The sequence below is a fragment of the Danio rerio genome, chromosome 22 (genome assembly GCF_052040795.2).
Source record: "Danio rerio strain M-AB ecotype USA chromosome 22, GRCz13ab, whole genome shotgun sequence".
Classification (NCBI taxonomy): Eukaryota; Metazoa; Chordata; class Actinopteri; order Cypriniformes; family Danionidae; genus Danio; species Danio rerio.
Genome location: NC_141042.1, coordinates 23,054,744 through 23,067,172, shown reverse-complemented (window position 1 = coordinate 23,067,172; position 12,429 = coordinate 23,054,744). Strand labels below are relative to the sequence as shown.

The 12,429-nt window shown below is 34.0% G+C and overlaps 1 protein-coding gene across 3 annotated transcripts in view; it reads right to left on the bottom strand.

The window, feature by feature from the left end:
- The window catches only part of kif14 (kinesin family member 14), a 36,191-nt gene extending 23,762 nt beyond the window's left edge, over positions 1-12,429 (bottom strand). The window contains exons 1-12 of one of the 3 annotated variants that reach the window (XM_087302962.1): positions 12,201-12,429; positions 11,336-12,062; positions 9,084-9,338; positions 8,922-9,009; positions 8,735-8,833; positions 8,586-8,638; positions 7,080-7,110; positions 6,878-6,985; positions 6,337-6,453; positions 4,339-4,457; positions 3,160-3,332; positions 2,513-2,660 (exon numbers count right to left, since the gene is read on the bottom strand). In XM_087302962.1, the coding sequence (XP_087159088.1) occupies positions 2,513-2,660; positions 3,160-3,332; positions 4,339-4,457; positions 6,337-6,453; positions 6,878-6,985; positions 7,080-7,110; positions 8,586-8,638; positions 8,735-8,833; positions 8,922-9,009; positions 9,084-9,338; positions 11,336-11,598 (1,454 nt within the window). In that variant the 5' untranslated portion in view covers positions 11,599-12,062; positions 12,201-12,429. Of the gene's footprint in view, positions 1-2,512; positions 2,661-3,159; positions 3,333-4,338; positions 4,458-6,336; positions 6,454-6,877; positions 6,986-7,079; positions 7,111-8,585; positions 8,639-8,734; positions 8,834-8,921; positions 9,010-9,083; positions 9,339-11,335 lie in introns of all 3 variants that reach the window. The other 2 variants (XM_087302960.1, NM_001044976.2) reach the window with 2 other exon arrangements.

Sequence of the window (12,429 nt, the reverse complement as noted above, 5' to 3'; positions counted from 1 at the left end):
AACCTTGACGTCGTCTTGATGAACAGCCACAAAGCCAAAAAGAAGAGCAGATTTACCCTGTACACCTTAGTTTTTTACGAGCCAGTCTGAAGCGCGAGCGGTTTCGCTTTCTACCTTGCACTCGCTGCGCGTCTATATCTGAAAAAACAAACTTCTTGAGCTGATGATAATAATGTGCACTTGATTATTGGCGTGCTTTTGAAACCTGATCCTGTGCGATAATAATAAAACGCGAGAGTGACACATTCAGAAAGTAAAGGACAAACGCGAGAGTGACACATTCAGAAAGTAAAGGACAAACGCGAGTGACACATTCAGAAAGTAAAGGACAAACGCGAGAGTGACACATTCAGAAAGTAAAGGACAAACGCGGGAGTGACACATTCAGAAAGTAAAGGACAAACGCGAGAGTGACACATTCAGAAAGTAAAGGACAAACGCGAGTGACACATTCAGAAAGTAAAGGACAAACGCGAGAGTGACACATTCAGAAAGTAAAGGACAAACGCGAGAGTGACACATTCAGAAAGTAAAGGACAAACGCGGGAGTGACACATTCAGAAAGTAAAGGACAAACGCGAGTGACACATTCAGAAAGTAAAGGACAAACGCGAGAGTGACACATTCAGAAAGTAAAGGACAAACGCGGGAGTGACACATTCAGAAAGTAAAGGACAAACGCGAGAGTGACACATTCAGAAAGTAAAGGACAAACGCGAGTGACACATTCAGAAAGTAAAGGACAAACGCGAGAGTGACACATTCAGAAAGTAAAGGACAAACGCGAGAGTGACACATTCAGAAAGTAAAGGACAAACGCGAGTGACACATTCAGAAAGTAAAGGACAAACGCGAGAGTGACACATTCAGAAAGTAAAGGACAAACGCGAGAGTGACACATTCAGAAAGTAAAGGACAAACGCGAGAGTGACACATTCAGAAAGTAAAGGACAAACGCGAGTGACACATTCAGAAAGTAAAGGACAAACGCGAGTGACACATTCAGAAAGTAAAGGACAAACGCGAGAGTGACACATTCAGAAAGTAAAGGACAAACGCGAGAGTGACACATTCAGAAAGTAAAGGATAAACGCGAGAGTGACACATTCAGAAAGTAAAGGACAAACGCGAGAGGGAAGCATTAAAAAAAGGAGAAGTCAGGAAAATAGGAGCATGTTATTTTTTCAGCAAACGTGAACAAACTGTCTTGTTTAACTATTAACTTAACCTTTTGGACTATTATGAACTTAGAAAGATGGAATTGCTACCTAACACAGAGGTTACATGTGCTGCTGATGATTACAGACACAGAAGAGAGGTCTGCTCAGACTGTGGGCTATATTGTGGGCTATATTTCCTATTGTTTTTTAACCTAAATAAGAACTAAATGTCTGCTGTGTGTGGTTTTTCTGTAGTTGGTAACATATCGAAGACTGTAAGAGTCTGTATATGTTCATTTATTAATTTATTTAATATAATTACAGACGTTATATTAGGCTATTTGTCATTAATCTGCAGTTGTAATTAAACCCTGTTCATGGAAAAGTTATTAATAAATATTTATAAAGAAGTATTTATGTGTGTAAAGCGTCTGTTTTGTGAGAAGTGCTTCTCATATGATATGCAAGCGACCCGTACAGCTTTAATGTAGACATTTTAACGACCGAGAATGACGTTGACTAAAATTTCTGTCATACACCACGCCCACCAAAAGGGTACCGTTGATAGTGGAAACGCAAGCCTGACAAAGGTGACCCGTACCCACCCAAACCGTACTGTACTGTGCTAGTCAGTGGAAACAAGCCATATTGAAAGGCCGCCCTAAAGAGGCCCTGATTGTTTAGCTAACATAATGCGCTGTGATTCGCTGATCAGCTCACGTCACGCCCCCTACAAGCCCGTGCTTTGGCGCTGTGTAAATAGTAACTGAATCAGACAGAAAATGATCACAGATGGACCTCATACCTGCTCTCTAAAATGAAATCTGACAAGCGTCTTTCCCCTTGTTTACATTCATGTTTACGTCCTCACTACAATGTATCGTTAACGCTAGAAACTGTGCATGTAATTGATCAATTTTATCAAATAAAAACACTTACAGGCACTTAAAGGGGTGTGGTGAATGCACGTAACCTGCAGGGTTTATGATTTCATTAACTCGGATTTATTTTTTGTAGTCCCCAAATTCGTTCCCTGTAGGCTTTGCTTAGCTAGCTCTGTAAAAGCCAATGTCTCCCTTTGCATTGAACTTTGAGTGTATTACATTCAGAGATGATGTTTTATGTTCACACAGCTACATTACACATGACCTAAAGTTTAAAATATGATATAGTAGTGGACTACCCCTTTAATGAAATAATTAATCAGTTGCATATTTAAACGGAATGCTTTAGAAAAACTAAATTTTTTATGAGGTAAGTTTGGAATAGGTAAATTTGATGTTCCAGTTTTAAAATTTTGATTGCATAATGTGGTTAATAAATCCTGATTTCTTTGTTTTATATGCACACACCTGTGAGCTTCAGCCATTTCGTGCTCCTGTTGGCAGAGTTTGTTCTTGAGCGCTGCAATCTCTTGCTGAAAGAGTCTCATCTTCTCCGGCTCGACTCCCTGAGAGCTCATCTGAGCTGCTCGCAGCTTCTCCACCTCAGCCTTCAGATCTGCACACACAGGTTTAGAAAACACTCGAACCTCACACAACAAAAACATCTTAGAACAGAATTAACATCAAAATGAAACTATAATGCATTATAAATGATTAATAAATGGTACTATCAGTGAACATGTATTATTATTATTATTATTATTATTCATAATTCATAAATAATATTAAACAACAAAGACAATTCAAATAAAAAACAACAATTGTTTGTATTATTTATAATATTGATGATAATATAAAAACTAAAAACATCATTTTTTTTATCAATATTATCAATAACAACAACTATCAACAACATTAACTTTTTCCATTTTAATTTCTGTTTTAATTTCTGAACTGACTACAGATCAGCGCAAGTGACAGTAGTCACTTATGTACTGCCCTCTAGTGGAGCTGTGGTGTGCTGCAGTGTTTCTACTCAATGACTGTTATAGCAGCTGATGGAGCACACACAGACACACAATGAATGAATGAATGGAGAAAAACAGCTGTCTGACCTCGGATCAGTTTGGCGTTGGTGTCTTCGTTGACTTTAGCGATGTTAATGATCATGCGGGCCTGCTGGGCGTAGCGCAGGGTGCTCAGACTCTCCTCCATGTTACTGGCCGCAGGGCTCAATGTGGCAATCATGGCCGTTTTAGAGTTTCCACCAAGGCTTTCCTTCAGTAACCTGAACACCGCAGAGAAATTATGCACTTCTGCAGCTTTTGAAAACAAGCAATTTGCATTTTTTATGATATCCAACAAACATTTGAGTCTGTGTTGAATTTATTTCTGGTACTATTGTTGTGCATAGTTCATCAGCGCTCATTTGTTTTCAGAATTTCTCAATTAAAATATTTTGTTCATAAATGGGAAAAAAAATGTATTGCATATGGGAAAAAAGGCAAATCTGCTTTAAACATTCATGAAATTACAGGATAATCATTATTATAAGTTGTTCTAATTACATGAAGTATATTTATAAATGTTTTAAAACATTGTAGTTTTAAAACATCAGAACTTAGTAATCAGAACTTCAGAACTTCATTTTCTTGACTGACTTGCAAGTATTTTTCACAGGTCAAGCAGACGAGGAATTATAAACAGAGTTTCTGCAGGTTTCACCAAGTCAAATTAAAGACTTTAAGACATTTTTAAGACCATGAAGAATGAAATTTCAGACTCATATAAGGCCAATTGCTAAGAATTTTTTTAATGGCCCAGCAGAAAAAAAAGTACTTTAACTTAATTAGTTATTTCTTGCCCACATATTTTAAATAATGTGTCAAAACAATCAGACCCTAGTTGTATAAATGTTTTTTTTTTATTTAACTAAATGTATGCACAACAGACAGTTTTGCTAAACGTTTTATTGAAATGTGTTTTTTGTGATTGGATGTGTGTTAAATCGATTAAGTAGCTTCACATATTACAGAGGAAAATTAAGACACAATGATTTAAGACCTACACGACAATATTTCAGTGAATTTAAGACTTTTTAAGGCCTATATATATATATATATATATATATATATATATATATATATATATATATATATATATATATATATATACACACACATACATACATACATACATACATACACTTTATTAATGCAATTTTCAGCACTTAACACTTAAGGAACTATTTTGCACTATATTGTTTATAGTGGAAATTCACATGTTTCTCTCACCATGTGAGCACGGACTCCCTGTATGGAGTGAAGACTTTCTTTCTGCTCTGAGATTGTTCAGAGAGCGACGAGATCACCTTTCCCAGGGTTAGCAGAGACTTGTTGATACTCGCTCCCTCCTTTAGACAAACACATACAATCACATTGCAAAATGGCAAAAACTTTTGTTAAAATTTGGCATTCATTCTGTAATACAGTGAATTAACAAAGCAGAACACAATAGTTGTCACATTCAGATTAATTGGTCAGACATCATCCTAGATTTTTGTTTTAGCTTGCACAGTGACTCTGTCAATAAACCATAAGCAAAAGGGTTTTAATTTTGTACAAGCAAGCTCAGGCTCTTCCTCCAGTGAACTGTTTTGCCATTATAACATTATAAACTCAACGAGTTTAAGACCTGGTTGTTTTAAAATCAATAATCTTCACTGCCTGATTGTGATAGTATATAAAGTGCGTCAAGAAACACTGGAAGTTTATCAGTGGCTGAAAAACATTTGCCGTGCATATAACCTATTGTCTAAACATCTCTTAAAAATGCTTGCTATTGAAAAAAAAAATATATATATACAATTGAAGTCATAATTATCGGCCCCCCTTAGCATTTTTTTTTACTTTTTTAAATATTTCCCAAATTATGTTAACAGATCAAGGAAATTTCTGATACAGTTTTTTTTTTTTTATCTGGCGAAAGTCTTATTTCTTTTATTTTTTGCTGGAATAAAAGCAGTTTTAGATTTTTTAAAAATCATTTTAAGGTCAAAATTATTAGCCACTTTAAGCTTCATGTTTTTACTGTAGCCTACAGAACAAACCATCATTATACAATAACTTACCTAATTACCCTAACCAGCCTAGTCAACCTAATAAGCATAGTTAAGCCTTTAAATGTCACTTTAAACTGTATAGAAGTGTCTTGAAAAATATCTAGTCAAATATTATTTACTGGCATCATGGCAAAGATAAAATAAATTAGTTATTGAGATGAGTTATTAAAACTATTATGTTTAGAAATGTGTTAAAAAAATATTTTCTTTGTTAAACAAAAATAAAAAAAATAAAAAAACGAGGCTAATAATTCTGACTTCAAATATATATATATATATATATATATATATATATATATATATATATATAATATACATATATTTAAAATATAGATTGTATTTTTTTTTTTACATACAAAAATTATCTGTTGTAAAGCATAAAGGCAATTGAGGAAAAACAGGTCATACATTTTTTTAACAAAATAAAACTGTATAAAAATGATTGAGAAATCCTTTTTACTTAGGAATTTTTTTAAATCTTAATGTCCTTAATAGGTAAGCACTGATTTAAATCAAACTAGAAGTGCACACATATACAGGTCAGGGTTAGTAGCATAGTAATATTCTAAATATTTATTGCTATTCTTCCATGGTTGTAAGCATTCCCTCAATGTGTATTTACAGTTATTTTAAAGTCTGTGTAAAAATAAAATGTACAGTGTTTATTTTGTTAGAGGACATTGTTATTCTTTAGGTGAACAATTAATCCGTGCAAGTTAATCCAGTAAATTTTTTTTTTTTTGTTTTGTTAATCTTCAAAGTCTGATCATCTGCTTTCGCGTTTGGAGTTGTGATCCTTCTCTGATGTCAGTTTGACAGCTTCAACCCCAGTGTTCTTAATCTTGTTCTTCCTACAGCAGGTTTACCATGAGGGAATGATGTGCAAAATGAAACCCCTGCCCCCACCTCAATATTCCACTCCAGTGGGAAGCACATCAACATGTTGAAATAAAAGTCTCAACAACTACTGGTTCACACAGACTTTAAAATTTTTAAAGAAAGTCTTTTTTAGGATAGGTAAAGTAGCCTATATTCTATAAGTTTGTGCAGCCCCAATTTATATAAACACTAAATAAAACAAATATACGTATACGTCACCCATGTATACAAGAGAAAGCAGCACAAATTAATCTTCAGATTGAATAAACAGAGCTTTTGGATGCTGGATTACCCTGAGCCGGTCTCCGCTGGTCTGGGCTGAAGTACAGCGCTCACTTCCCGCCAAATCAACCAGGTTTATTCGGCTGGTGATGCAGTGATCGTGTTCCTCTTCCTCCACAAACTCCGTCTGTGCACATGAAGAAAACTTAGGTGGGTAAAACAGTCACAAATGCACTTAAAGCGATGGTTAATGCAAAAATTACACTTCTGTCATCATTGACTGACCGTCCAATTGTTACAGACCAGTCTTTGATTATCATTCTTTTGTTGTACAGAAAATAAGACATTTTGAAGCAGCCATTGACTTCCATATATGTTTTTCCTACTATGGAGGTCAAAGGCTACCGGCTTTCAACATTCCCCTAAATATCTCCTTTTGTGTTCACCGGAAAGTTTAACTAACAACGGTAATTGGAAAAACTCGAAGGTGAGCAAATGATGACCGATTTTTATATTTTGGGAGAACTATACCTTTAAATAATTTGTTTTCTGGTTAATGTAAGCACTTTATTGCAATAATGCACGTTAACAAGCACATCAACGGGACTTACTTTGGTTTGTGTCATGACCAGAGTGAAAACAGAATGTGATCTGGAGCTTTTATCGTTCATGCCAGTGGCGGCTGTGGCTCTCTGTTTGTTACCCAATTCAAGCCAAGTCTGTGTAGATGAGGAAGGGAAAATTAAGTTGTGATAACATGAACACATTAAAAGAGGTGAAGAATGAGTATGTTAAGACAAAGTTGAAAATTACCTTAATGTCAGAGTAGGATGAGACGACATTACTGCAAGAGAGTTCAGAGATTAGCAATAATAGCACAAAACAAGCCAGTACTGAACCAATAGACAACAAAATTAAATTGAAAATGAGCCTGTAAAAAAATCTAAATGAAATCACAACACAAAAAAAACAGAATAAAGACTGAATGAGAAGTCAAAGAAAAAAATAAAGTCAAAAACAAGTCACAAACAAAAACATAACAAGCCCACAAAAAAGAAACCAAAATGCTTAACATGCCAAATCAAGTTAGAATAAAACATGTCAGACAAAACAAAACCACAATACAACAAATTAAGTTGTCATCTTTTTCTTTTTGGTTTGCTGCTGTTTTGTATGAGCAGTCCTACAATGGACACTTAAATGTATTTCCAAAATTTTATATACATAATTATATACTCGGTACATAATTTAAGTTTTTTTCAGTTCAGTTTGAATAGTACTACATGTTTCTATTGGTTAATAATTAGGGTTATCAGTGTTTGCAGGTGTCATGTCAAGTTTGACTATATCTAAGGTTCTCTTGTATTTCCTGTGTGACCTGATGAAGACCTTGTAGGTCAAAATGTTGTCTTATTAAATTGTCTTTTGAGAGCTAGTGACAGTATGCCGAGATTACGTCTGTCTTTACGTCCTTAATAACCACAAGTTCAAACAAATCTATTTTTAATTAACTAAAATGTATTAAAATAAAAACAACAACAAAAAGGAAACTTAAAAAAAATTAAATAAAGCAAACTAAGGCTCCAATCACAAAGAATGTGTTTGTTTTTTTTTTTGTGTGTGTGTGTGGGGGGGGGGGGGGGGTTGCAGTAAGAGGTGCCTTTTTATTCATTATTTTCTATTGGCAGGGAGCATTTTGCACACTGTTTATGCGGCCTTGTGCTTTTGCTGAAGCATTGTAGTCAAAAACGTCAACTCTTATATAAAAAAAATAAATAAATCAACCAATGTCACTTAGCAGAAAAGCAACCAAAGCCAGCTTCAAGACCAATGATTCAATGTTGGCCTCACAAGATAAAAAGCACAGCACATTGCTCTTTTTCTAAAGTGAGCTTTTTTCACTGAAAAGTGCATTCGGTAGGATCACAACCTTAAGTAAAAAAAATACATTAATAAATTAAATAAAAAATAAATACATAAATGACAAGACTGAAAACCGCAACACAAAATAAATAAAAAAACAAGAAAGTATGAAAGTAAAAAAAAAAAAACAATTAAAAACTCACAAACATATTCAAAATTGATTTTGTAAAACAGTAAAATTCTAAACAAGCCAAAAATCTAAATCAAATCACCAAAAAAAAAAAAAAAAAAAAAAAAAAACTCAAAATCAAACTAAAAACAACAGCCAAAACAAAATCCAGCAAAAATATTTAATAAACCAACACACAAACAAGTCTAAACAAATCATAACAAAAAAACAAACAAAAAAATCTATAGCATTCTATGGCCTTTTATTTGGTTTAAGTATTTGCTTACGTGGACAGATCTGCAACATAAGGCCCGTAAACAGGATGTTCTCTAACACGCAGCTGGAAAAATAAAAAGACAACAAATAGATTAACAAGAAAGGCAAATAAATTGCACAACACTTCTAACACTTAGCATTATTGAGCTGTTGTACTAACAGGCATTTTCTTCTGGTTTTGTTCATCCTTGGCCACCAGCAAGTCATGGATCTTCTCATTGTAGACCTCAAAGTAACTCATCTCCAGATGACAAGACATCTTTAACATAAACAAACTTGCTTTAAAAAAAAGGTTAAATCTAGAATTCATAGATAAATAGTCATAATTGAATAATCATAACCATAACCTCTTTGGTTTCAGATCTGGCCAATCTTGAAAAAAGCTCCTCACAGAATCTGGGAATAACTCCAGTTTCTTCACCAAAACCCATCATCCTAGACAAGACACAAGAAATACACTTGATGGACCCAAAGTTAAATGCTAAAAAAAAAGAAACAAAATGACTTACGTGTAAGACTTTCCAGACCCTGTTTGTCCATATGCAAAGAGACAGGTATTAAATCCATCAAATGCTCTTTCAAGCAAAGGCCGAGCCAGTTTTTCATAAATCAGCTGCTGACTGGAAAAACTTGCATCCGCTTCATTGATAGAGCAGAAGGAGAAGTCAAAGGTGAATTTGTGGGTTTGTTTGGTATCCGGATGTTGCACTAAAGTGTCCTGGTTTTCCATGAAGATCACCTGACAGGCTTTTTCATTCTTCTCCCTGCAAAGAATGATGAAATATTCAGTATACAAGTAACACTGTGATAATAGTAATATATTCTAAATAAGAATATCTGATTACATTTTAAGTAATTATAATAACGTTTATCATATATACGATAATAGGAAAATCTAACATTGCGATATTTTGTTAGTCTGCGATGTATATTGCAATACGGATACAATTTCACCAGATGACTTGAATGTCCGCTTGGAAAGAATGTATAATTGTTGTGATTAGGATGATTCTGTTGGTGTCTGCTCATCTGCATAGAATCTATTTAACGAAATAATAGCATAGGTAAAGACAATAAAGAAAAATTTATCATTTTATAATTTTTCAAGTCTAACAGTATTTTGTTATTAACGTTCCTAAGGGTACAATTTTTACTGTCTGATTGCTTTTTAAATCTTCATACATTTAAATCTTCAAACATTTTAATACTTAACACTGACATAATAGACTCAACATTGCATATCTTGCTTTACGATCTATTACATTGTGATATCGATGCTGAAATGTTTGTGCAGGCCAAATTTATAATACAAATTAATTATAATAATACAGAAACAAAAAATAATTATGATATAATTTATTAAATAAATTAATAATTTATTACATTTACAATTTGATATCCAACTCAAACGAAATAGAAAAACTAGAAAATAATCTGAATATTCTTTTAATAAGTAATTTGCCTAATTTTACAGTATTTATTTAGTACAATTATGAATTATATATTATATAAAACACATTTAATTTAATTCTAAAAAATTGTAACACACTTAAAATCTATACAACAGTTACACAATTATTTAATCTAATATTCACCAAAAAACATTTTTTATGATTTTTTTTTAATAACAATGTTTAAAGATTGAGGTTAACATTACAATTATAAGATGATGTTCCAAAAACAAAATAGTACACGTGAATTAATATTTATTCATTTTCATTTTCTTTATTTATCAATGGTCGTCGTCACAGCAGAATTAACTGCCAACTAATCCAGCATATGTTTAACCATCGGATGCCCAAATTAATATGTTAGGGAACATTTTTAAAGGAATCATAAAATGTAATTAAAATAGAATAGTCTTTTTTGCAGTAACTCATTTGAATTTAAATGTCTAATCTTTCTATTTCTATAAGTGACCAGACTCTTATTGTAATTAATTAAATTTTTGTTAAATGCACCAAAATGGATTGTCTAGATTTACTGGGAAATGGATATAAAACATTCAATATATTGTTTTAACATCAACATCGCAAAGTGTGCATCTGCAACAGTCACACTGCAGGTTCTGCAATGTTGAAGCAGGATTATAGTTGACCAGGAACCACACTTGTTCATGTTTTTAAGGCCTGTGATTGTGTAAATACAAAAAAATCCTAATGTTTCTCACTTTAAGAAAGATTAATTGCATTTAAGTATATATACACAATGAAAACCACATAGTTAATTTACATTTGATTATTCAATTTGTGTACCTTAATACTGCAAAACGGTTGTTGTTGTGTTTTTTTATTTATATATTTGCTCTAGTGTTTTCATCAATTGATTTATTTAATTTCATGCAGATGCACTCTAAAGTCATTCTAAGCCATGTAAAATTGTGTAAATTCTGAGCTGTTTATTTAGTCTGGCAAATTATATAGTATATTGCAATATATTTTTAGAAGAAAAGTCTGTTTTTTCCAATATCGTTCAGCCCTACTGAGCACTGTACATACATGTCCACTCCTGAAACAGGTAAAGATAATGTTATGTCCTACATGGTCATTTTTCAATAAGCATAAAATGTAATTTTTAAACATGCAGTGGCAAAGTTATTTATCAGTTTATTGTAGTTTGTTTTTTTATTACAGCTATTTTGTAGAGTCAAAACATTCTACTTTTTCCTTTAAGAAAAGTAACTTATTTATAAACCATAAACACAGACACCAAAAAAAAAATTTAAGCCAAATTAAAAGTTCAAAATCAGAAAATCTCTTACCTGGAGCTGAAAGGTCTTACACGTACAGCAACCGTGACTGCGCTGTTCTCCATCTTCAGCTCTTGAGTTTGTAAATCACTCATTTTGCTCAAGCCTTCAGCAGGAGTGTGTCCTTCAACTCTTCTTCCTCCATGAGGTGTGCTGGAGCTCATCAGGCCTGCAGGTCTCCTCACCTGTGCTGGCTGTGATGCAGGAGTCATGTGCCTATTTAAACCACCAACCAGAAGCTTCTCACCTGCAGATCTCCCACTTTCACTGCTCATCTGAGGAGGCTTCGCTCCTCTGGCAGATGCTGGCTTTGGAAATGTGGGTTTAGATGCATCTTTACCAGCCAGTTTCTCAAAAACGTCCCTCTTGACGCTCAGCTTCTCAAACTGGGTTCTTCTTGTTGGTGTCGAAACTGTTTTGTTTTCCTCCTGGGTGGCTTTCTGAGCACCCCATGAGGTTTTTGCAGGTGTTTTAATGGTGTCTTGAGTCTCTTTTGGTGCTGGGTTGGGTTCAGTGAGGACTTTGGTTCTGTTCAAAGAGCCTGTTCTGGTTCTCCTCTGAAGGGTGAGGCGCTTTGGGTTCTCCTGTGTGGTTTCGTCATGATGATTTCTGCTGGTTTTTCTCTGAAGAGTGAGTTTGGATGGTGTTTTGAATGCGTTTTCCCCGTTTGTTGTGAGTGCTGAGATCGTGTAGGTTTTGTTTATTTCTTTGGTTTTATTAAAAGATGATGTGACCTCTCCTTTTGATAAATCCATAATTTAAAAGTCTAAAATAAGCATTTCATTCCACAAATTGTATCATCTTTCTACAATAATGAGTTCTCAGATGTCAACAACGTGCCCACTTGCATTTAAAATACATATTTGCGAAAACTGACCTGCCGATGTCGGTGTTCGGTCATTTAACAGCCGTTTAGTGAATTAAAAGTTGATTTGTTTGAAGATTAAAAACCCGCAGTCCTTTCTTCGTCTAGTGTATGTCGGTTTTGACGTTGAGAAGTAAGTAACCGGCTGACTGTACTCCGCCTCAGTGCGTCAATAAATAATAACAACAACAGTTCACTGTCTGTGTTCCGCCATACTGCCGCTCCGATTCAAAAACAGTCC